Source organism: Ciconia boyciana, chromosome 7 (genome assembly GCF_034638445.1).
Source record: "Ciconia boyciana chromosome 7, ASM3463844v1, whole genome shotgun sequence".
Taxonomy (NCBI): domain Eukaryota; kingdom Metazoa; phylum Chordata; class Aves; order Ciconiiformes; family Ciconiidae; genus Ciconia; species Ciconia boyciana.
The window spans coordinates 13,024,095-13,051,286 of NC_132940.1; the positions used below are offsets into that span (position 1 = coordinate 13,024,095).

General features: G+C 42.6%; 1 protein-coding gene across 5 annotated transcripts in view; it reads right to left on the reverse strand.

Annotated features, from left to right (window-relative positions):
• The window catches only part of PTPRF (protein tyrosine phosphatase receptor type F), a 393,615-nt gene that overhangs the window by 240,794 nt on the left and 125,629 nt on the right, over positions 1-27,192 (reverse strand). For all 5 annotated transcript variants that reach the window (XM_072867821.1, XM_072867824.1, XM_072867825.1 and 2 more), the window contains one exon: positions 13,224-13,385. In XM_072867821.1, the coding sequence (XP_072723922.1) occupies positions 13,224-13,308 (85 nt within the window). In that variant the 5' untranslated portion in view covers positions 13,309-13,385. The remainder of the gene's footprint in view (positions 1-13,223; positions 13,386-27,192) is intronic.

Consider the following 27,192-nt stretch of genomic DNA (forward strand, 5'->3'; position numbering starts at 1 on the left):
GCATGCGTATCAGAGGAGAGGAACAATAAAACAAGTTTCCATTACCAGAACAGCATCACCTTTTAATTGGAACGAGGTTTACAGTGCAATTGCTTTAAAGAAAGCTCAGCTGCAGAGTCTGTGAGCCTCTCCAGCTTGGCAGAGCAGGTACATTAGAAAACTAATCAAGCCCACATATCCAGCCAGGCCTACAAAATGTCAGGGTGGCCATTAGGATTCCACATGTCTTAATTTGAGAATCTCCCCAGTTCACTAGAAGGTGCAAAGCCTCAGAAATTTTTTTTTTAAGGTCAAAATGTAAAACAGTTCATCATTAAATTTCCCTACAAAACACCCTCATGCAGAAACAAACCATGTAATGTTCCTGGTTTTAATTCTGTTGACAAAAGACTGTACATATTTTAAAAACGTAACGCTTAGCAGCTGTGCTGCCAGTCTGCAGAGTTTGCATATATAGCTGATATTACCATACTCTATTATTCATAACAGGCAACAGACTTCATTCTTGGTCTTGTGAAAAATAATTGCAGTTTGAAGCCAAAGTCTGACTGCAAAAAACAGCCCAACATAATGGCTAGAGTTTCCAGAATTCAGGAGCTCATGTAATGGCTTGCATCTTGATTTAAATCAATTCATTAAAAAGACAAATTTCATCTGATCTCTTCTTGAGAAAGCTTTCCAAGAATTACATGGCTCTTATATGAAACCCAGGAAGGAAAAGCTTAGGTGGGCAAATAGCTTTTTCTTATCCAAAACAAATATGCAATGAATTAAGCGTAATCTTTTAACATGAAGCATGAGGCACTCCCATCTCATACAGTCTTAGAACTCCACTCACCAGGCAGAAGTCCATGGGTTGATGCATAGTTATTCACAGGAAGAATAACTACTGGAAGGAGAAGGAAAAAAGCCTTACACATCTTCCTCTCCGCTACCATTGACGTTAAAAGCATTCTACACAAACACATGTTTTTAATACATTTTCCCTTTCATACCCACAAATAGGCATTAAGACAAATTTTAGTCAGAAGGTCTTACAAGACCTACAGCATCCTTTGCAATTGTCCCCCCAAAGCATTTTTAGCTGCCAGAAGCCATTTCAATGCACCCTACAAGGGCTGTTGGTGAGTGCTGCTCTAGACAGCAAGCAGCATCGCTCTCCTGGAGCGGTCCAACAGGCAGACCCTCCAGCCTGCTCTGCTGCAGTATGCGCTGTGTTATACAGTCCGGCACAACCACATCAACTTCATTAGAAATATTTAACAATCACTGCAGAACAGCAGAGACATTTGGTGCTATCAGAGACAGGTTTTTGTGCATCACGGCAGCAACCACCGTACACATGCCAAAACTCCCTGCCTTGGTGCAGCGGTTGCCTGGCCAGCAAAGCTCCTGCAACCATGAAAGTTCAGACACAGACCTCTGTACATATGTATAGACTGGTAACATCTCAGGGCAGATACCTACAGATAAATACATAACACATACGAAGAGAAAAAACACCAAACCCAGAACTACCTGTTACAATTTGCAGAGCTGAATTAACCGTATGGCTTCAGAAGATGAACCACTCATTGTAACAGGCAGCTGAAAGACCTTTAGTCAGCAGACAGATGTGGGCAAAAAGACAGCAAACCTATGAGGGTTCATGAGGAAACGACATATAGGGGATGTTTTTAAGTCTCATTTTGTTAGTGGCATAGTCTCCCCTGTATTCTCCCCATCAGCTCCTTTTGAGGAGAGCTAGAAAGCCAGAGAAGGGCACTGAGGAGGACTAAGGGCCTGGAAAACACTTTCACACAAAGTCAGATGGAAGAAAGTGATTGTGTCTTGAGAGGAGGATGAAAAAGGACAGGATAAAAATATCAAGAGTATCAGGCGACCTAGAGAAGACAGACTGGGAGCCTGTACCTTCCTGGTTCATAAATGAAGACAAAAGAAACATTCAATTTAAGAAATAACAGTGGCAATTCAAAACCTATAGGAGGGAACACTTTCTGTTTGTATATGAGATTCCAGAAATTCCTCTGGAAATTCAATTCAGTGCTCAACAATCCTTCGTGTCAGCAAGCATTGTTTAGTGCCTGACCTGAACTTCCCAGCTGCAGTTTAAGCATGTTATTTCTTCTCCTAGCACTGGACGGGGAGGACTGACTTCTCCTCAATTAGTCCTTCCATTCTGGCAGTGGGATGCTCAAGATGAGATGTTGTTTCATTGGAGGCCTTATCAATGTGAGCAGAGTAGAAAGACTATCTAATGTGTCTTCAGGATGGTACTCCTCATTTCTGCATACCACTGTGATGTTTGTCCCTCTCAAAACAGCATGGCACTGTTGACTCCGGTATGGTCTCTGATCCATTAGCACTGCAAGACCTTTTCTGTATACCAGCTGTCTAGGCAGTTGTCTCTCATTCTGTATTTATGTAGCTGATTACTCCTATTTTCAAACATCTATCCACATTTCTCCTTATTGACATGCATCCTTTCAGACAGTTTCTTCAATTTGTAAAGATCATTTTGAATTCTAATAGTGTCCTCCAACATGCTTGCAGCTCTTCCCAGCTTGTTGTTGCCTGCAAATTTAATAAGCATGTTCTCTATTCTATCAGAGAGATCATTACTGCAAATGCTGAATGCTACCAAACTGCCAAATACCCACCCTATGAGCAGATGTTTCACAAGAAAAAGTCTCATGAGGGAGCACTGAAAGCTTTACTAAAGATAAATGACATCTACCACTTCTCCATTCACAAAGCCTGTTATCCTGTCATTAAATGAAATTAGATTGATCTGACCTTGACAAATCTACATTCTTTTGCCCATGTGGATATAGCAATATTTAAAGTTGTTGCAATTAATAATGCTTTACAGAAGCAATAATAAAAGTCCAGGTTCTTACAACAATTTCTAATTTTACGTAGGAAATGGGAACTAATTTGGGTGGGATGAGAAAAGGCAAGAGTATGGGATCTTTCTTTTTGCACCTCTCTAAAACATGTAGCATTTGTTGGCCATCATTGGAGGCTTATGTTGGGGCAATTCTGGGATAAATGGACCTTGAGTTTGACATGGTCCAGCAATAATTATAACACAAAATAATTCATAGTCTCTTCTACAATTTGATATAAACCTGGAAAACACCATTTGGTATACTGCATATTACTCTTTATATGTTAGGTGGAGTTTCTTAAATTCCTCAAAATTACACAGGAAACTCTTCTCACGCAACATACTACAGATTAAAGACAATGCCAGAAATTTTAGCTAAATTTGCCTCAGAAAAAAATGTTTTATCTGAAACAGAAGACTGTGTGTCTAATTGGAAAGACATTGAGCAGTGCATAGATGCTGACTGAACAATACATATTCCCAGGGATTCTGTCTTAACACGTAAAAAACCCCAAAATTGTACTCTGCTCCTAGAACATGTAAAAAAACCCAAAATTATACTCTGCTCCCAGAATAAAGGCACACAACTCTGCAACCATAGGAAGAGAGGTGTATCTTAGCATTTAAAAAAAAACCCCAAACTTAGGCAGTTTAATATGTTAAATATTTCATGCATTTACTACAGCAGAATCAAGGTTCAACAGGCATCGTCAAGAAAGACAAGTCCAAATCGTTGTGGCCGACAGTACAACCACAGAGCAACTGCAACAAAGCAAGCTCTCTACACAATTGCCTCAACAAACAGACAAATGCACTAGAACACAAACTCCACGGTGTCGATGTGAATTAATTCTCTCTGCCCACGTTACAGGCTATGTGCTGTAGGATCTGGAGGACCGCCTCTGCTGCGCACCTCTGGGTCTTTGAAAGGCTGAGATGACAGCAGCTCTGGCTACATTCGCAGAATGAATATACAGGCAATTTAGTTACACACAAGCTCAGACAGCATCCTTCACTTGCATGCACTTAATGATTCCGCATTAAATCCCCTTTATATCATTCAGCAGCTTATTTTTCTATGGGTCACTCCCTTCCACAAATCCAGTTCCATTTTCTCTTGACTGCTGAAGCGCATCTGTAGTAATGCCAAATGTTTTCACAGACATTTTAGACTTGAGACCTATGAATAACACCACAGTTTGTTTTACAGGGTACAAAAGTATTTTTCCACTCTCTTTGTTTTTAAGAGCATCCAAAGACAATTTTTGCAGAAAGATCCAAAAACCAAATGTCCAACTCATAAAATACAGCCCCCCGGACTTGAACTTTGGCTGAAGACCAGGCAGGGCACATTTCAGCCATGAAACAAACTCATAAAAAGCTGAAAACAACAACAGGTTATAACTAAAGAACTTTGTGTAACCCCTGCTAAACCGTGTGTAATGGAGCATAAAAAAGTATGTTGGAAGTCTATATACAGCATTTATAAATGACAAGTCAACAGCCAAGACCATTACCTGTTACACCAAACAGGAGCAAAGGGAGCCTTTCCAGGTCTTGGACTACCCTCATCATCCTCCCAAGAGCCATATTAAACTCTTTGTAGTCGGCATGCCAAGAATGAGAACACTGTCTCAGGACAAGGCATCCCAGTCCTTTACATGGGAATATGAATGTATTTTCTCTGTTTTCCTCTTCAAATTTGACTGATTCCCTCTGCTAGCATACCCCCCTATTTCTTAAATGCCCTATAAATCAAATGTGGTGAATGCACAAGATAAGTTCACTTCTCTAAGGTTGCATCCTGAAACTACTGAAAGCTTCTGTTTGATGCTAAATAGGATTAAAATACGTAGTCATCTTCATCATATCAGTATTTTAACTGTTTTTGGCATTTCACAAGATTTTCACCACTCATCATTCAGGTCTTCCAATGAATCTTTCCTCTTGCAAATTAAACACTGTGTAAGTACAATATACCTATAGCCTTCTCACTTCCAAGCTGTGTTTTTTCAAATACAAAGGTCAAAATCCTTTCTGAAACCAATGCATGGCAACTCTCACATTTACCTCAAAAGAGGGAACTTCAGTTGCAAGTTTGAAAACCAAGGAAGCGCCAGCTCTGCCTTACGTACAGCCCCACAACGAAAGCAAGAGCCTGGCGACACGCTCACGTCTCCCACTCGCACAAGCCACCAACCAGCTTTAGCAAGCGGGTGAGAACGAACAGTACTACCTGCCAGGCAGAGCTGTGCTAATGCCCAGACCCAAAATGGTTATTACAAATGGAGTTTTTCAGGGGCAAAAGAGCTACATGAGTAAAGCTGCTGAATATTTCCTGGCCTCTTTAAAACCCCTTTTTCAAAACAATCTTTAAGAGAAGTAACACAACAACAGTTGCACTAACAGTTGAAGTGAATTTGGCTAAAAATAAATCCAAAGAAAACACGTAGGTGTTCTAAGTACAGAAGCTCAAGATTCTTCTCCTCCCCACGTGGCAATTAACTTGCAAGGGCTTTTATCACTCACCTTTGAGGTGAACCAGCAAAGTCATTGCATGTAGACAGAGTTTATAATAAAAAATATACAAGAGCAGCAGCAAAGGCAAGCAAGAATTCCCTGAGCAGAATCTTCCTTTTAAATTTGCAGTATTAACCAGTGCCAACACTGGACTGATTATGGTCCTTTCTATGAGACCACAGCTACTTCCAGAGAACTCGGTGTCAGCTGAAGTAGAATAACCACACATAGTAGAGACAAACCAAGCCCAAACCTCATCGTGACATGCTGACTTTATCCAGAGCACCAACTCAGAACAGTCACCCTTGGTGCCATGAAATCCTGCTGGAAAATGGTGGCATTTCCATTTGCTTCAGGTTTTGACCAGGTACTATCTACATGTCTCAATCCAATTTTACAAAATACATTCCTGGAAGTCGTATTGTTAATTACTGAATAAAAGAATGGAAATAATGAGTAATACATGCAATGAAGGGCCATCTGAAAAGCTCAGCAGGACTGCAAGTTCATTCCAGCCTGTACTACATGAAATTGAATATATTTGGTAATTATCTCTTTTTAATACCATGTGAGTCCCCCTTATTGTGAAGGCTTAATGTCATGATGCATCAGAGAAAGCCAAATGTAACTGACATTGAGGCCAAGGTCTAGCATTGCAGGATACAATTCATATACAAATGTAAAGCCATCATCCACTATAAAATGATTGCTGAATTAAACCAAAGCACATATGTCAGTAAAGTATGCAAGGCAAAAGACATTTCTATGACTTAAAACTTTCAGTAAGCACCCTACAGTGTTTTCACACCAACAAATGAGATTTGTCTTTGGCATAGACAAAGCACTGACCCTAACAAAGGGCTACATACAGCATTCAATTAAAAGTACACCACTGCTTTTCAGCTACCGATACATAAAGACAGACATCTTACCAGAGAAAAAGCATCCATGAACAGATGCTTTTTTTTTTTTCCTTTTTAAACCACACATGTTCACCATCAAAAAAGATTGACTAACATTTTGAGCAAACAAATTTCATACTCTTGGTTGTTCACAAAAATGAGCTTGATCATCTTATATTACAGTATCATTCTGAAGCACCAATATAACAAACAGATAATCAAAGAAACAAAAAAGCATCCCTATTACCACTTCATTGCTTTTTACAACTGCTCAGCTAAAACACTGAAAGCTCCAGCAGACCTCATTCTTTTCCCCCATCTGACGTCAGTACTACTAGTAGCAAGCAGCAGCATGACAAACCATATTATTTTATCAGTTTCCTGGCACTCCTTTCCATCTGCAAAGGATGTTACCATCACTACTATAGGATATTTTAAATATCTCCTTAAAATACAGCAGCTTCTGCAAATAGTCACAACTTATTAACAGCTAGCAATAAATGCAACTAACTTGCAACTAGATTTAGAAAGTAAAGGGTAAGCTTTACCAAGATTGCTAATAACAATCTTTACCTTTAGCTTTACCAATCTTTAGCTTTACCAAGTCAGCTAATAACAGCAAGGGAAGATTACCTGTACAGAATTACTCAGATGACTGGATGAGCTGGGATCCACCAAAATGCATTTTAATGTACTTAAGGGCAGATATTAGTGAGCAAAACCCCAAGTCACACTAATTAAATGGGAGTTTCCATCCTGGGAATCAGAGGCCCAGAAAGGGATTCAATGGTCATTGTGGAGGACCGTGCTTCCCAGCTCAATGCTATGGGCAAAAGGGCTAAAGTGCCATTGTACTGTGGCACTTTAAAAATATAGTGAAACGTCTGGAAGATTAGTGAAGAACTATAAAAATTATCTCTGATCAGAAAAATCAAGACCAACCTATTTTTCTACAACAAAAAGGACAAACTTTCAGCTTGTCTAACTCCTACACTCTAACTTGCTTCTCAGGGAGACTGCATTAAATAGCAGGAGTCTCCAGCCTAGCTGACACAGGTTACAACATCCAGCGTCTGAACCCAAAAAACGCATAAACGAAGCTTGAAATAAATACAGATTTGTAGAAGTAATGATTACTTGCCATTTTTACAGATGACATAGGAGACGGGTAAATTCTCTACCATTTAGTCTTCAAATCATGATTTGATAGCCTCCTAAAAGCTACGTGCTAGCTCATCCACAGCTGTTAAAACTAGATGCAGAAATTACTAGCTGAAATTATACAGCCTGTGCTATGCAGGTCAGAGTAGAAGACTACACTGGTCTGATTTCTGGCCTTAAAATCTATGAATCTACACTGAAGATAAAATTTTAAGCAGGTAGTTTTACTGTTTTTCTATATCACCAAGCCAATAAGCACACAGTCTCTCAAAGAATGTGTATTAAATATATCAGCCTCTCAATATTTGCTGCTGTGCCAGATGACTTACATGGACACTTAAACATAGGAAGTCCCTTGTGAAGGCAAGAGAGTAACTCTGGCTATGCAGCTGAGTCTGAATGATGTGAACAGCAAAGGAGACTGCTTAGCCCTGCAGAGCAGCAGTAGGTGGGTTAAACAAGGAGCCATGGCGTAGAGGCAAAAGTCAGAGCCTACACTGTGGTCTTCATGCAAACCGCTGGCCCCAGGATACCCCTGATGACTGACAACATGCTCAGAGTTGCCTGAGAGCAAAACCCAGAATGATCCTATCTGAAGTTACTACACCACTTCTCTGGGCTCAGGAGCCACTGGTCACTGAAGGCTAGAAGAAGACACCAGGAAGGGATCACTATATATTTATGCTGTTTTACATCCTCCATAGGTCATTGTACTGACCATTGCTGGATAAGGGATTTGGGGCTAGGCAGACCTTTGACCTGACAGCTGATGTTGATTGATGAGTGATGCTGGCTTTATGAATAAATAAAAAAGACAAATGACAGTGCTGTGACCTGTTGTAGGTAGCTACCCAAACAAATTCACATGACTCCTGCAAGTGCTGAAGCTAAATGGGATGGCTATAAATGCAGAGAAAGATCTGTTGTCTACTCTCAACATGGCGTTTGTTCTCACAGCATCCCTCCTACCTTGATGGCTGCAACACTCAGTTATGAGCAGGCAGCATTCAGATATTTTAAGGAAAAGTGCGGAATCCATTTATACCTAAATATATACATGATGAGTAAGTACACCAAAAATAAAGCTGCACAATAACTGTGGTTAATATTTCAACCTGTCCCTTAATGATGCAACCCCAATGCCTCAGGTACAGGGGTCTTCCTAAACAATATTTCACATGTTCTTTTCACTGATGGAATTTGTCAAGCTAGTCAAGGTAGAATTGCAGAAAATTAGTATTTACCTGTGCTGCAATACCTGGATCCAATCGTACCAATTACACATAATCACTACGTGCAGCGTTTGGGGACAGGCATGCAAACAAAGAAACCAGGAAGCAGAAACAGAAACAGATGCAAGGCAGCAGCGGAGAAGCCTCAGGTCCAGCTGTTGGGATGGGACCCTCTGCCCAGCTCCGCAAAGTGACTTTTCCAGGGCACAACAGCAAGTCTGTCCTGTAGAGTGGCCCAGAGCAGCTGTATTGGGAGCTGAACTGTTGTTGAGGCATCATTCAGGTTATGATGCAAAGAGGGCAGAGCTGAATCAGGGAGTCAAAACCTGCTGCACTACTCCTGGGTCCCAGGAACACAGAACAGTAACGGTAGACAGCAGAGCTGGGGCACCAGGGGAACCGAGCGCTGTAACAAACGATCCAGCGCTCTTCTGCCCAAAACCTGCGGACGGTACTTCGGGTGCAATGCAAAACCCTTGGCAAAACAGAGCTCGCCTGGAGCCACGTGTCTAGGAAGGCCATCAGTACTCTTCCATTTCCCAACCTTCACAAGTATCAACATCTCACCTTCCTATTTTCTTTTTCAACGTGCCTCCTCAACCCTATTAGCATCCAAGAAACATCGCTGATGGGGGGGGGGGAATCTGTATTACATGGATACCTTTCTGATATAAAGCAACTATCTCTTACAAGGGGCAGGGCAGCCTTGAGACACTTCAGACTCAGGGTCCTTGCTCACAGGAGGAGGCGAGAGCCAGACTTGCCTTCACCAGCCCCAGCTCACTGCTGCAAGCTTCCTCCACCCCCTCAAACAAAAGCCATGTTTGCGCTATCTTTAGAAATCAAAAGGTGAGAATTGTTTGTTTACCACATATCACTTCACAGGTAGTTGGCCTAATACTGCCTTAGTTCTTTCCTTCTACAAGGTCACATTTGAAGTGGTTTTCTTCCTTAAGCCCTTTGAAATTCTGTGCAAGACAAACCATGATCTATTTCGGTTGGGAAACACTTCGGATGGGTCACCTAGTCTCTTCCTTTGGCTAATGGAAGCTGTGCCCAGGACATCAAGAACAAAGCCTAATTTTTAAAAAAACAAGCTAGCAACAAAACACATTGCTGATGATTTCTGATGACAGTATTGATTTTTTCCTGTTTTCTCTGCATTTTGTTTTGAGGGGGATTTTTTTGTTGTTTTTTATTTTATTAGAGTAAATGACATATTTCTAAAAGCTGGGAAAGAGCATCTTTTAGCTGACAATTGAACTGAACATTAAATGAAATCTGCAAAGCCATTTTTCCCATGCACAATCAAAAGCTGACAGACAGGGAAGCACAGAGTGCATTAAAAAAACACAAGCAAGCTGAGGGAGAAAGTGTAAAACAGCCATCCTGAATCAGCTCCGAGCTGCTCTAATGGAATTAGGGTCACCCTGACAGAAACACAGTCAGATCACAGAGAAAATTTAATAATTTCTTACTGCAGTCTGTAAAAGCCGGGGAGGATTTGAAAGTGCTTTCTGCCAAATTAGCACTTCTGTATCCACCGTTCACACGCAGGTGCCCCTTCCCGCTCACCTTCTCCTCCCAGCATCCCAGCAGAGCAGCCGGGAAACCTCCGCTCCCGTCCTGCTGGCAGGGAGGCACCCAGCCAGCCCCCCTTTTTCTGACACGCTGCCACACGTTTAACCTTGGGATGCCCCTTCAATTCCTCAGCACCGACATTATTCACAGCTCCTGTGAACTCAGTTCCAGGAGAGGCATCGCGGCACACGCCCGGCGCTAATTCCGCTAGGCGATACGCATTCAATCTGTTTTATCTCAGGCGTTAACGTCGAGCTATCTGCCAGCTGCCTCATTGTCAGGAAGCTACGGCAGCGACGCTGAATGTGTTGCGACAACAGCAGCTCCGAAGCGCAGGCGGGGAAGGTAGGGAAGCCCCGGTTGTGGGTGCTTCCCTGAGCACCTGGCCACGAGCCACCGGCCACGAGCCACGGGGCAGCCTGCTGCCAGGGACGCAGCGCAGCCCATCCCCAGCCCTCGATCCTCACTGTACCTACAAAAAGCCATTTTGGGGACTGACTCCAGGAATTCCAGGGATAACCCCGCTCCTGTTATCACGCTGCTTTTAATCGGGGAAATGTAGGAATGCTTTGCAGATACAGAGCCTACCCATCCCTCCACCGCCTCCAAGCAGCGCTGCAATGGGGAAATGGAAGAACGACAGTGAAATCTCAGGAACAGCCATATTACATCAGGAATCCATGTAAATAAAGAGTCTGTGACTGGAGCCAACAGGATGCTTAGGGGACCAAAAAAACTGAAGAGGGTGCATATGGGGTGCTCTTCTCACAGCATCCCCCTCTAGCTTTTACAGTAAGCTCCAGTGTGCATATATTATCATACCTTCCCCTTGCCTTTCACTGCTGTCCCGAACCAGGACTCCCCAATATCATATTCACTACCACATCTTGCTTGTCTGCATCACTGATGGCAGGACATGAAATATGCAGGGTTTGGGGATGATTCCCCCCGCCCCGCGGAGGCACAGAGCAGGCCCTTTCACACAGCTCCCTGCCACTGAGAGTCAGTGTCAAGATTCAGTGGGGTAAGAGAATAAAAAAAGCTGCAAGTTGCTAAAATACACAAAGCAACACTTTCCACCCTAGGAGACCCTCGGTTAATGCGTGGTGGCTGTGGGGGTTAAAAGATCCTTGTCCTCCAGATCTGCCTTCCAGATTACGAAAAAGTAATTCAGAGTCAGTCTGTGCCAGAGAGAAAGGCATACATACAGATACGGTTGCTTCTCAACACAGAAGTGTTCCACATCTGAGACACCAATATTTGGATCTGGGCCTGTGAAACAGAGCCAATTTTGTTAAATTTAAGCATGTGGAAGTATTCCACAAAATTAGCAAACCATGTCTACTGCAAGTTATCCTCAGGCCAAGAACTGTCCTAGGGCATCCCAAGGTCCACCAGCTTCTGCACACCTGATGCAGTGATCCTTCTCTCCTTTGCAGGGACCAGGATAAAGATAATGAACCTCGAGTAATTTTTATACGCCTCAGAACATTAAACATATACTTCTCTGTGCCAGACTCCAAAATGGGCTACAATGTGTAGACATAAAGCAATCTGAATAAGCATCTTCCAGCAGGACCAGCAGCCAGGGAAGAAAGCTGAGGAAGGAGACAGCTGCTGCCCCCAGTTTAACTGGGCAGCTCAGACTCATACAGACTACATGCTAATCTGCTGCCTGTGCGAGTCATCCCTAGTGACAACAAAAATAGTGAATTTGTATCTTTCTTCACATCCCCCCTTCACTCTTCTCTCCAGCTTCTCTAAATTTACTCCTTCTCCTTTAGTCAAGGACATTTAGGACCCCTCCCAGTCTGTTTTCTTCATTCAGCGAGGCTCCTACCAACACATATCAAGATCTCCTTCAACTTTCACAAAATTACATCTTTATTATAAGCCTGGTGACTAAAGCTGGAGTGAGAAGCAGATGGTTGGTGGCAGCTCAGGAGGTGCATCACGGTCACCTCTCTGCTCCGACGCAAGCATCCCAGGAGCCCTGGGCGCTTTCAAAGGCATGGAGTATTCACGACTGCCAGAGTCTGCAACAAACGCCCAAACATTTGGACACTGAAAAACTGGTTATTGGTTAAAAAAAAAAAAAGGGGGGGGGGGGGGGGGGGGTGTCTGCACAAATACTTGGGGATAGCCTAGCAAATACACACAAAGTTATGACAACCAAGACTATGCAAAGAACACACAGGGTTTCCTGCATTCTGCATAACTCATTTGATGGTTATTTAACGAATACTCATTTCAAGGTATTTTCAATAGTCCACCATCAGCCAAGTTTCTCTCCTCTTGTCTGTCCACAACAGCATTTTAGGCATAGCTTTCTCCTTGACCTGGATGGGGCTAATCAAAGCCAGTCACCATGGCACTGTAAGACTATGAGGACAACAGGCACGGACACAACAGCTTAAAGCATGACCACAAGGAAACATTCAACTCCAATTCTTCTGAAATATAGATGTAGGAGAGCTACACCAGAAGGTAAAAACTCGCACCCTTTCCCCAACAGCTCTCAATCACCCACTGACTCAGGAGAGATGTCTCAGTACCACGCAAATTACGAGAGCTGGTAAAAGAACAAGGAAAATAAAGTAACAGGGATTACTGTGACCCCAATACTTCTCTCTTCCTCCGCCCCCAATTTTCTTTGCTCATCTGTACATGTTAGAAATCAAATTGTCAGGTTTTGATCTTGCAGCTACTACAGAAATTCTTCCTGAGCTTGAATAAATTTTGTCAGCCTTTTTAGTTCTGCTTGTGCCCCTTCACACACACACTGTTTATCTGCATTGCATACATTGGAAAATAAGAGATCTGGTGGGAGGTTATCCCTCAGTCCTCAGTGTTTCCAGTACAAACCAAGAAGGCTTAACATTTGTTGAAAGAAATTTTGCAAGGTATTCAAGCTTTCCGAAACTGAATGTTACTTACTGTCTGCTCCTGCTAAAGGCAGCATCAAGCAGCAGAGGATGGCTACTGGCACAGTGAGTTCTGGGACGCAGAAGTTAGGCACCATATTCCAAAGTAGAGCAAGTCCTCTTCAGTCTGAGGCAAGTGGTCAGTACATCCAGTGTTACAGACACAGACTTACTCCTGCAAACCAAGAGAGGAAGAAAAGGAAAATGATCAAATATGACACAGAGTAACTGCCGATATACCAAACTACATTGTAAAGACATAGTTACAGGTACTTTTAAAGTGAAATTTAACTATCTTTCCTGCTTGAGCAGTAGAGCTCCACATTGATGTCCCCAAATCCAATAAGCTGTTTTCAAGGGTCACGAGGCATAAATGCACACCCATCTCCAAGTTTATCTTCATGTCCAGTCTCTGTTATGGCCTGTTAATACATCCTTTATCTGTTCTTATTCATAACAAATAGTTCTGAAGTTGCATGTTACAATACAAGAAATAGTCTTAAACTTGTGCAACTCTTCCTCACCCATCTGCCCAAGAGAGACATGCTTGATTGCATATGTAGGGTGGTTTGCAGTCAACTACATGTTAAGCATAGCTTGGCCCATCCAGCTGAGCTGGTGTACACCAGAAAAGTCTCGAGGGGTCCAAGCAGGAGAAACAGAAGCTGAGCTGAATCAGCTGTCAGTTCACAGGGCTACCAGAGTCACAGTAGAAGGTTACTGAGAAAAGTGTCTATAAAGAAAAGCTTTACCCAAAGCAAACACCTGAGCTTCAACCTCCCCAAAACAGAGAGGAGGACTATCTAAAAGGATTGAGGGTTGGATATTCCTTCTCCAAAACAAAGCAAATTACCTTGGAAATTGGCTTAACTTGGGCATCTGCTTGAATATAGAAATACAGAAAATTCCTTGAAACCCAACCAAAAAAGGCAGGTATTTAAAAAGAATGCAATTTCTGTATATCTGCATTCTTTATCTTTTCATGAGAATATACTCATTTTACTTTCACCTGAAAGTCCATGGTCTGCCTGTTAAGACAGATTTTAAAGGAGCTAGCAAGTCCACTTCCCTCAAAGTGACACCGCTCAGCAGGGACAGGGGCTCACTCTTTCTTTCAGTGCTGGGCATCTCCATGCAAGCTCGAGTAATTCTAAAGTTGATGAGATTCTCCTTCACTAAGCTGCAAGAGTTACCAAAAGTTGGCAACACAGCATTAATAGTGAAAAAATCTCATGCTGGCAGATGCCAGCCCAAGTGGACCCCATGAGTATCCTTGAAGCAATGCATCTGCAAGTGCACAGGCTGTACATGGCACGACCCACCACTCGTATGCATGCTGGCAGACATTTCAAAAACATGTTCAAGACTGCTCTAACAAAGGTATTCTTGCATTTTGCTGGGGTTTTGGAAGAGGAAGTGTCTTTTTTTTTTTTGAGAACCACTGAGCTTTTGATGGAAGTAAGTATCACATGTTACGAACATGTTTACTTCTGACAAAAACATAGCGCTCAAAGAATGCCAGCAATGACAGCGCTGAGGGAAATCCGCAAGAAATCTCAAGAGAATCTACCTAGGCAAATATTTACATCACATCGTACCAACAAACAGCAGATCATGATTCTTCTCCATTCTGTTACTGTATTTGCACAGTAAATCTTTTCACACATTATAATATCACACAACACAGAGAAATCTTTATTTATGCAATGTCTTCTACAGCCAAGACATCTGAAAATACTTTACAAAATAATCTAGTTCTAACCCAGATGCAGAGAGAATACTGATCATCTCATCCTGCTTTTATTATCTCAATGAGAAAGCATAAATCCAAGTAAGCTCAGCAGCAAGATTTTGAATACCGCAAAAGAGACTCTTCATACCAGCCGCACACTCCATTCTCTTTGTTGCTCTCCAACCTCCATATCCTCATTCATCTCTTGCCAAAGAATTACTAGAAGCACCATTAACATGTCTTACACTGCAGAGACAGATAAAGATAGTTGTATCTTTACAGCTGCATAAACTCTATTCCAACAGGAAACTCCGTTCAGTCCCCAAGCAGTTTGCCCGGTGTCAGCCAGCTCTCCAGATATGGCTGTCATGGTTTAACCCAGCCGGCAGCTAAGCCCCACGCAGCCGCTCCCTCGCTCCCCCCCGGTGGGGTGGGGGAGAGAATTGGAAGAGTAAAAGTGAGAAAACTTGTGGGTTGAGATAAAGGCAGTTTAATAGGTAAAGCAAAAGCTGCGCATGCAAACAAAGCAAAACAAGGAATTTGTTTACTCCTTCCCATGGGCAGGCAGGTGTTCAGCCATCTCCAGGAAAGCAGGGCTCCATCACGCATAATGGTTACTTGGGAAGACAAACGCCATCACTCCGAATGTCCCCCTCTTCCTTCTTCCTCCCCAGCTTTACATGCTGAGCAGGACGCCACATGGTGTGGAATGTCCCTTTGCTCAGTTGGGCTCAGCTGTCCCAGCCGTGTCCCCTCCCAGCTTCTTGTGCCCCCCCAGCCTGCTCGCTGGTGGGGTGGGGTGCGGAGCAGAAAAGGCCTTGACTCTGTGTGAGCACGGCTCAGCAGTAACGAAAACATCCCCGTGTTATCAACACTGCTTCCAGCACAAAGCCAAAACACAGCCCCATACTAGCTACTATGAACAACATTAACCCTCTCCCAGCCAAAACCAGCACAATGTCCCACAAGGGAACGGGAACAAGTGCCTGGATTAAGAGTGAAGATTATGCCTCTAAATTCTGCATGTACAGTGCTAATTTGTGCAGCCCAGAGAAGCAAACCCACTGAAGCACGCTTTAAGCAGCATTACATCTGGCTCAACAGCAGCCAGAACCTTAAGAGGCTACTCTTCTTGGGTGGAGAGGGAAAAAACACCAAGGATTGAAATTACTGTGTCAAAACTAATGATGTGTGTCAAACTCTCTCACATTAGGACAGAGAACAAGTTTTGCAGGTGGTGCTGAAAACATCTTAGGTATGTATCAGACCAGATTGGGGATGAATAGCTTTCAGAGAGCTTTTCCTCTTTCATTCACTTCCATTAACAACAAAAGTGCCTGATCTAATGGTGTATCTTGAGTGCAGATTGCTCAGAAGTCATGTGAATGGCACCTCCACAGCCCTCATTCAGAAGTAACTCTCAGGAACACAAAAACCTCAGCTAAAGAATAGGTCTGTCTCTTGATTTCTGTCTTCTTTCAGCAAATGTGATCAAGCTTCTCTCCAGTTTCAAGCTTGACAGATTTATAACTTTCCTCTCAAGCCCATGAGATACATACAACGTGCATCATGCAAAACTGATGAATTGTCAGTTACCCTACCAGATGCTTTATAGACTTGATCTTTTGCAACTGTTTAGTGCTCTATAATAATCTACCATCTGGTAGAAAAGCCAGATTTTCTTATGCAAGACTGCTGTCCGTCCCTCCAAAGTTAATAGAGAACCTTTGGCCCTCAACAGGATCAAACTTTGCCGCTTCCTCTTTCCATGGTTGCTCTGCCTATGGAGAAGTTGTCTGCGTTCAATATTTAAAGCCCTTTAAATTGAAATGTTTTAAAATTTTATAAATCTCAGTAGCTGTCATTCTCTTTTGAAATTGAAAATATGAAAAAGCCTCTCCCAGTGGTTCAGCTCTCCCACTTTTAGAAGGTGCTCTCCCCCAACAAGACAACCCAATATTCAAAGCAAGGTGACAGTGTTAGCTGAAGCTCAGTTAACCTTTAGAAGGCCAGTGTTACTCTGACAGTTTGAACAGCCGTCTTGAACCAATGCTAAAGGCTTCCTTTCCTGGGGCAGAAAGGCCACCTAAGACAGAAAGTAGCTATAAGCCAAATAATGTTGGTAATTTTCGGTAACGAGCTAAACAGATACAGAGTCAGTATTGCTTTAGTAAAATCAAGCCCAACAGCAACCAACCGACTAATGCTCGTAAGACTCCTAGTGCTTCTTTTGCCCCAACAACTTCATGCCTCTTCAGGCTGCTCTCTTTTGCATCTGGAATTATCTCCTGTGCACCAGATGACCTCAAGCCCCTTCATTTGAAGGCCTCCTTTAATCTCACTGCTTTGGCTAGCATCTCACAACTAATATTGCATTTGGGAGCCCCAACACTGTAGAAGAAGGTTTTTCAAAAATACACGTTCATTCTCATTGCTACTTCTGCATCTGGTCCTGGCAATATTATAAACTCTAGACCACGTAACCCAAAAGGAGGCTGAGGCTGAGCACTCCAGATGGCTTTGTAAAAACAGCTTTGAGTTTAGCAAGCTAAACTCCTGCCTCTGCTCCAAACTCAATGTTAGAACTACCGAATGCTAGTTTGGCAGAAAACTAGAAAGCGGGAAAGCACAACAGAAAAATAGCAAACTTCATTTAAATATGGCTGATTTTGCCGCGGGGCAGGTGGATAGAAAAGAGGCAGTCTTGAGAACATTTTTGAAACATACGTGGTTTGATTCTTTCAGACAGGCAGAAAAAGCTGGACTCATTTAAAACAGAGCCAAGAATACCAACAGCTCATATGGTACTAGGAAATTCTGGCAATGAGTACGTCCCACAGGAGACAGCAAAGAGATTAGAAAAAGCAGTCAACTTTAAAGAGTCAAGAGGAATTTCAAACCAGCACTGAATAGCTCATGTTCTCTATGAACTCTTCCGGAAGCTAAACCGAACTGAAGCAAGTGTCACGTGGGTCATCAGCCGTGAACAGCATGGTGAAGAAAAGCATCCCCAAAGTAAGCCTGCCTGTTCCAAACAGGGGACAAAAATACTGCACTAAAACCGCTTTTTAAGGTTAAGCTACTTTGCAACCCAAAGTATCTAATAAGTCAGCACAAAAATGTTCCCTCCAGGAACCCCTGTACGTCCACAGAACTGCCAGGTTCAGTTGTGTGTGTGACTACTGACACTGCATTTGCTGTGAAACACTGTTAAGAGACTCTCTAGAAACTTACAGGGCAGGAAGGTAAGCCCAGTGCGAAAGCAATGTCCTTATCTGACCTGGAGACACTTTATGACCTGGAGATACTTTATGAAAATAGTATCTTTTCATAAAGGAACCTGAAACAATTGTGTTTGCTTTTCAAGGTGGAAACTTCTTAAACGTTCTCAACATGAGCCCAAGGATGCAGGTCAGAAGATACCAACCGGACGCCACCCAGATGGTAGTGAAGGGCCTAAAACTGCATCAGCTTCTCCCAATTCTGCCACGGGTGCAACACATAATGAAACCAAATTTTCCTTCTGGACACCTACCCACAACTTTGTATTTTACACAAATTCCCTGAAGGGGAACCAGTGCTCCAGAGGGACCCAATCACCACAATACTCTGGGGTGTCACACAAACGATGGTATTCAAGAACTGGAGGGGACACATGCCACACAGAGCAACGAGGCAGCTATTTCTTCTATTAAAAATGAGAACAATAATTGGCTACAGCTCAACTGCTTTGGTCTGTATATAACACCTCATCTGTGCTCTGAAGGAGGAAGAGGAAAACCATGAGGCACCCTATAATTCAAGATCATCATACTGCACATATTAAAAGTTGTAGAAGCACAGTTACACACAAGTTAATGACTTTTGAATGTTTCACTTCATTACATTAGTATTCCTCTAGCATAGATTTCTTTGTGCTTTTCTGAGAGAAATATAATATAAAGAGACTTGGGGAGTACAGCAATATGGCCAAAAAAGACAAAATGAGTCTCATTTCACTCCAAACTCCCACACGCAGGGAACCTATTAGAGAGATACAGTGGGGAGATATATGAAGATGGCAACACTAGCATAGATTTAAGGAGGAACTTCATATGAACTTGCAACGCAGTAAAAAGGCCAAAAGCTAAAGCAACTGCTACATGAGCAAAGGTATCACCTCCAGGACCCAGGTGTGAGCAGCCCTAGAGCACCAGTTTGAAGACTCTCAAACCATCTGGAGAGAAGGGATGAGCAAAGCAATTCAAGAACCGGGAAGGATAAAAATCTCTGTCAAGTCGCGAGTGCTAGACAGACTGGCTAAGCAAGATGGGGATTTGATAACCATCTGTAAGTACATGAAGGATACAAACACCAAGAAAGGAGTGGAGGAGTATAATTAGCCACGGGCATATAACTGTGAGTAATGGAATGAGACAGAGCAAAAGAAAGTGTATGTTGAATATTCTCAGTAAGCTCTCCAAAAAAGAAAAAAAAACAAAAAAAAAAACCAGAAAAGCAAACAGACACCAGCAGGAAAATGTTTCATCATCTGTTTGGATGAAAATTAAAAGGGGGGGGGCGCGCGGGGGACACACCAACAAAAAGAAACCCCCCAAAATATCCCATAATTGAGGTAAAAAAAAACTGAACAGAGGCAGATTGGTACGGGGAAATATACACAACAGCAAGAACGATTCAGAAGTACTTCAAAAAGATTCTCCTTATTTTGGCAAAGCATTAAAAAAAAAAACAAGGGTGAAGACTTTAGCAACAAGCTGGCCCAGCTACAGATCTTTGTGATCCTAGAGACACAATCACAGCTTGACCCAAGGAGAGGAGCAGAGGGAAAGAGAAGCTTTCAAGCAGGGTGCAAGCACAGCTTGGGTACTCCTGTCACCTTATTGACTACATTTGCTTCTGAAGGTATTAATTTCTGAAGGGGTCATTGCCTGCAGACAATCCTAGATAAAAAGGAGGATTTTTTCTACTGAAACAAGGATTATGAAGGGCCCCGTTAAATAAGTACGGTGATAAGTCAAAACAACCACTTAAAATATAGATCAGCCTTGAGCCTCATTCACAGCCATCATTCAGTCAGCACTAAATACAGATCACTGTAGATCACCCTACCCAAGTGTACAGGCTCTTAGTGCCTGCTGTAAAGTCTCCTTAAAAGAAGTGAAGTATTGCATATCACCGTTTCAACAGAGGTCTTGGTCTTTTACATCTACAGAATAGGCCCAACAGTGCAACCAGATGCATAGATTAAAGATCCAGGGCAGTAGAAAATCCTACAAAAATGAAAAAAAAAAAAAATCAGCTATTCCTTAGCTATCAGCAAACATCACTAATGTGGAGGAACATGCTCATGTGTCACCCACTTCCACAAAGCAAGAATTCCTGCACTTTTTCTACAAATTACTACACACGTGACAATATATTGTTAACAGAAATGACCACGCCATTACAGGCTTGTGGTCAGCAAAATGGAAAACAGCGTAAAGATTAAAATCACAAGGTACCAAGTCCTCTCCTCTGAACCCCAACCCCTTGGCATCAAGTTCCATACATCCAGGATGTAGAACAGAAGGTTTTAAACTAAGGAGAGGGAGAGCTGAGAAACACAGTCCTTCTGGGCTTGCTGCTTACAACACACTGCAGCTGAGTGCTATTTACTGTACAGCTGTGGCACTGTCATTTCTGCATCTGGCTCCAGCAATGCCAACCCTGCTGGTTCTGCACCTCTCAGACTGACAGAACAGGCAAAGCGAAGCAGATATAAGATCTGGTGAGCACCAAAACTAACTTTAACCAAAACTGCAAGAATGCAAATGATCGATCAGATGAGGGATAATCTGTCGTTCCTTCCCCTCAAGGATTTTTGCATGGTGTCTACTGGCTTGAGATCAAACTAAACCCTAATCAGTCCTAATTCAAACTAAATCAGTTTCTTATTTGTAAGAACCCCTTTGCTCTATCCACACCTCTACTCAGAGGTGTGGCGGCCTCAGTGTAGAGATTTTTCAGAGACCTCCTGGATGTAAGCCCATTCTCTGGCAGCTTCCTGGGCATTTCCAGCAACCATTAGAGCAGTTTTCCTTTGCAGAATCCATGACGTCGGACCCTACAAGAACATGATCTTTCAGGTATTTTCTCAGTAATTTTTGCTTGAACCAAAGCACAAGGTATATAAAGAACTTCCTCCTGAAAAAGTGGCTCTTTTTAATGAAAAATCCCTTACTTTTGCTGGAAGTTCAGTTATGTTTTATATAACAGAGTATACTATTGGGGTCTGCTCACTTAATGCTTTTCAGATTAATAGCTTATTCCAAAGCTGCTTTTGCCAAGACCTCAATTTCTGAAATTTGCTTATCTTTTATATTTAGAAAGACTGGGCACAATACTACTACTAAGTCTTCCACAACATTTTTAGCAGTTAAAGTGATGCAAAGAAATAATTTGCCTTTTTAGCAGTACCCTTTTCTTCCTTAATAGCTGTCTTTAACCTCCCATCATCCAGTAAGCCCAATTTTCACACAAGACAATGGCACTGATTTGCCTAAATTATTTATCTTCTACGTATAGTCATTAGTTCTTCAAAGCCCACCTTGGATCTTTCAGTCTTCCTTTCATACTCGTTATACTTTATACACTCTACTACTAATACCTGGGAGTTGGGTTTCCAAATTTTCATCTCAAACAGCTTCTCAAACCTGCCATCTAGCTAGCATGAATTATTCCCAGCCTTGCTAATTTAACTGCTTTTCCCAGCTTGCTTTCTTATGTTCCGCTACTGGTTTCAAACCACATCAAGGAACTGGTTCACTTCTTCCCTCCCTGCCCATTCCCCCCACCCCACCCCCCCCCGTCTTTTTCTTTTCTACTCTTACTTCATCCCATTTTAATTTTAGGGATGCTTCGAGTAACTTGTTCACTTTCTTTTAAGTTGTCATTTCTGAAGTTTAGCATCATTCTCAACATTGTGATCTTCTTGGCCCCTCCGAGCTCAATGACCGTACTCATGCACTTACACGCACCGTAGTGGTGACCACTCATGAAGACCTACGTGAGGATCCTACAAACTTTAACCTTGCTGGCTCAGCAGCAGCTTGACAAATACACAGATGATTAAATAATGCTGAGCAACTACTTGTGTCCAGAGCTATTTTAAGTCGGGCTCTGGAAAGCATACATAGGCTGGCGACAAAACCTCCACCCACTGTCTCACAGCCGCTGTCATGTGCAGCGATGGAGTAAAAAGGACTTACTGCCTTGATCCTGCTAACAGAGATGATGAGATCCTACTAACAGAGACGAGGTCCACCAAGCGCCCATGAAGTGGCAAGTTCATCTTGGCTGCTGCCCTTTCTAGACGTGGTCACCACCAGTACGGGAGCAGCCCCACCGGATCCCAGCCCCAGCCAGCCCGTGTCAGCCAGCTCAAAGACCGTGCAAGAGAAGACAGCAGCAGGCTGCCATGGGGCTGGTTTCTTCCTAATGACGCCATCATTTAGCAGACAACTTATGCCCTACTGGAGGGTTTATATATCCAATTAAACTTTCTGTAATTCTCATCTTGTGAAACTATGAACATTTTCAATGCTAGATTTTGGAATGATTCTCTCCTAAAGGGTTTTGAAGTTAATTATATCATAGTTGTTATTACTGTCTCAACCACAGATACTGCTTGAACCCCATTATTGTGTGTATGTTACTGAGGGCTAAAATAAGAATAGCTGCTGCTTTGGTGTGCTCTGGAGCTAGCCTTTTCTACAAACTGCTTCTCTAACCTTTGCCCAAACATTATGTATGCTCAGTTTATATGCAGGTAGTTAACATAGCCTGGTAAGGTAAATGGGCTTATTACATTTATTAAACTGAATTCTCTCCGTGCAGAACGCCCCCAGCATCCTGCAGTCCTCTGGCTCTGGAGGCATTTGGCTGTTACCATGGAAGACAGCACCCAGAAATTCCCTTTGCAACTAATAAGCAGGAACTATGAAAGCACAAGCTTCATGCAATTGCCTTCTGTATGAAAAATGAAAACTGTTTCTGTAATCTATAAAGAAACCAAGATGCAATCAAGCTTGTTATAATAAGATGCTAAATTTATGATTATTTCTCCCCCCCCCCCGTTCTACTAAGGCCCCCTTGCTTTGCTTTCGCAAAAGAAAACACCCTCTGAGGTAGCATATACTACACAGTACCCAAGCCATATTAAAGGGATTTAAATAAAAATCAAGCCCTAGGTGTAATACAATGCTTACTGAAGATGAAAAACACAAAGGTCTGTAAATTAAGAAATCCTGAATTAATGGTGGCAAAGTCAGTCTTAACTCTGACTCGGTCCAAAAATACAATTTCTCTCCTTCAGTAGCACTTCAGGCTAAAAATTAAATTCTGATTTCTTGCATCACATTCTGTACAGTAAGACACACAAAACAGCTACACATCAGATTTTGTCTCACTCGGATCTGAGGCTGTATGTTCAAAACAGTTTGAGAGAAGAAAATCAATTAATATATTTCACAAGTTGTCTTTGGCAGATCAAAGCAGTAGGTTTCCTAGTTACTTCCTGGCTAGAGGGACCTAGATAACAGCTGCATCAAGGTTGCAGTGAATCCAACACTTTCTGGACAGACCAGCCATCTTCCAACCTCCATGCCACAAAGCAAATCCCAGGACTCCACAGAATCAAACAGGCCAAAACCTGCTTCCACGCTCACGTTTTCATGCGCACATTCTGCAAGTAAACTCACATGTGCGGACCACACACAAGTGCTGAAAACTTCAGAGGCAGCAGATAGGAAGGCTCCATGTGGCTGCGGATCCATGCTGCCTGCCACCTCATCAAGGATGCGCAACCTCATCTGCTTCGGATTAGAAAGATGGGAGGCTAAAAATATTCTCCACATTTTAATGAACCTGTAACGATTTCCTCTCCCAACCTCAGAAAGAAATCCAAAACATACAGCAAAAGTAAATAACATTGCCTCTCAGGCAAGTTGGGCACATCACCACCCCTGCGCAATTCTCACTGCTCCTTGCACTTTGTGTGATCCTGTACCTCCCATGGACCCTCATCCACCACAAAGTCCATGTTAAATGTATGTGGGTTTTTGCTTTTGCTATCCAGCAATTTTTTGGTTACTAGAAAAGGCATGCGTTGCTAGCCAAGGGTACTGAGTGCACGACAGCTATGTAGCTGCTTCCAATGGCCTTGGCATTTCTACACTCAAGAGGCAGCAGGAGAGATCAGTTCTTACATTCAGCAACGGCACATACAGATATGGGATATTCTTCACCCTTCAGCATAATTCTCCTCCATGACATCCTATGGCTCTAGATGCTTCAAGTTTTGAAATTCAACCTTAAGTAAGGTATTGAAAGGAAAACAAACAAAACCCACCACCATAACACTTCTGCTTTCACGAGACAGCAGCTTGCTTTTGATTTTTATAATTCAGTCTTAAAAATTCCTTCTTCCCCAAACTTTGAGAGTGTTTCCTCTACATCTCAGTTAGATCTTACAACTTCTATGCGTTCTCTTTACGAGGAGAATGGTCCCATGCTAATGGTCTGAGTCAAGATAAACCTGAATCCTAATAAAAGATTAACCTAAAAAAAAATTATGTACCTCACACAAAACTGCCCTTTTGTAATGGAGACTTCTGCCAATAGCAGATGGAAAGACCTTTGAAAAATAAGACATCCCATATGCCGTCTGCAGCAACTTCATAGCTTTACTATTGAAATTATCCACTCTTTCCTTCCAGGCCACCACCTTTACATGACCTTGAGTAAAACATAAAGAGGATAATACATAATGTGCAGCTTCTTGGGATACCATTCAGTAAAACCTAAGGAAAGAAAATTACTGCTAGCTGTTTTTTCAATCCATTCGTACATTAGTCTGCTGAAATGCATACTTGGAGCCATTGAAATCAGATTCAATGTACGTTTTACAGTACTTAGGAGGAAAGCTATTTTAATTTTGTTAGTTGCCAGAATGTAAAATCCTGAAGGCAAAAAGCTTCCAGCAGAAAAACAGAACAGATCTTAAAGGGGAAAGACATTACCTAGCTTGATGAAAAACAAAGGAAAGCTTAAGCAGGACCTGGTTAAGCACAGCTCCAAGGAAAGGAACAGCCCCTGTTCCTCCACACGGCTGATGCTGGTGTGGGGCTAATGACACAAGATGCAGCACCTTCTTCATCAAATCCAAACATATCAAATTAACAGCAGTGCAGAGCAACTCCTCAGCTGCCAATAAACAACGGCTCTGAGGCCCTTAGCGACGTATGAGGAACATGCTCCAAGTTTTAAGCATTTACTTTTGGATGTGCAATGCCACCAGATGTCCAAGCTTTTCTTACCTGCAGACTAATGCATCAAAGTGGTTTTGATGACGTTCCCTCTGAAAGCTCATTTGCTCAGAGACCACAGCTCATGCTCATCACTTCTAGACATGTGCCCAGCCTATTAGTTAAAGTGGACTTGAGCCAGGTGTGAGCAGAGGGGCAGTTTTGCCGAATTAGCTGGAGCACCCAACATCATGTTTGTGCCAGTTCTATGTTTTTGTCCGGCTTTGTCCGGCAGGACAAAGTTATCCCCTCAAAATGTTTTGAATCAACTTGAATCGCCAGATTATGGTTGCACTAGTACAGCGCTCTGCATCACATTAACTAAGGTAGTCCTGATCTGGTAATACATGACCCAGAATATAATGGATGGATTTTCTGAGGCCCAAGGCATCCGCTGCCACTTGCTGAAGAGCTTTTCTCAATCCAAGGCACCCTGCATTTCACAAAGGCAATAAGCAAACCCCAAACGTTTCAGCTCTAACTTGCTCTCAAAGACACCCTCTCTTTCTGTACCCCAGGACAGTAACCACAGCCCTGACTTTCCTTCCTTCCCTACTGAACAGACCCGATATTGGAGCTCACATCCCTGGTTGCTTGACCTTCAGCCGGTGCATGGACTCTGCATCACTCAAACGTTCCCCAGCAACACGATGTAAAGGACACAGTTGTTTTTCCTGGTACATTCTTTATGAGAGATCCTTGCTTTGGTTTTATCCTTGTGGATTTTAATAATTATGCACATACACAGAGAGCTTGCAATCAGTGTACTTTGAATTAAATTTTAACCAATTTATGAAGTATTAAGAACCACAAAATTTTTTATAACATTTTAATTGTAGTATTACAGAACTCATCTGGTAACACCTAATTATAATTCCAAATGAGCAGCAATTAACAAGCTATTTTATGGTGCCTAAGTCCAAAACAAACAAGGTCAGGAGAGTCCTGCAAAAGGAGCTGCTAGTGTGCACCCTGCAGAAGAGAGGCCAGTCTATCTTTGGGATGCACTCATTCCCCAATTTCTGCATCAGAGCATTACATTTTAGAAAGCATAGGGAATGTCACCCATCAAATACAGGATTTGCTCTACCGCTGGATCCTTGTCAGGTAATGGGCAGCTCTGCTCTTATCATAGCACATGCATCACCAGTATAAGCTCATTTGAAGTGATGTGTGCCAACATCATGTCACTGGTGGGGAAGGTAGGAGCAGCTCCAGCAAAAGCAAATGCCCCCACCCATCAGAGACCCCAAAGCAGGATGGGCTGAGGACAGAGCAATGAAGGAGTCTCTCTTCTTCATGCAGAAGCCATAGAACTCCCTGCAGTACAGGCAGCCCACTTGGGGGGGGGAGAAGAGAAATTAGTTCATCTTGGCATGGGGAACACTTCAAATTTACCCAACATCTACTAGCGGGAGGAAGGTTGATACTGTGGACAGAGCCACAGATTTCAGGTCAGAAATTCCAGGACATTTCCCACTGACCTGGATGCTGTCCCGGAAATTTCTTGGAAGAATCTTGCTCCCTCACCCCTTGGCTAGTAAGTGAAATCTTTCTACCTGTAAGTATCCACTGAGTGTTTCAAGAGTAGCTATAGCAGAGAAGTACCCTACCAGCAGCATTTTAGGGGTCAACTGGCACAAGTTCAAAGCCCAGAGGCTTTGCTTCAGAATGCATTACCCTTTGCTGACAGGTTGGGCTTAAATTTTATTTTTATATTTTATCTTTTTAAAATAAAAGTTCTTTGGAGTTGAAATGTGAGGGGAAAAAAAATCAGCCTAAATCATATGCAATGTACAAGGTAATTTTCCCTTCTCAGAGGGACGAGAAGGTTTCTGAAAAGAGCTTTGTGACAGACTCATGTGTCTGTCTTCTGTTTTTCTCTTTACCACTTTTTGCCTGTC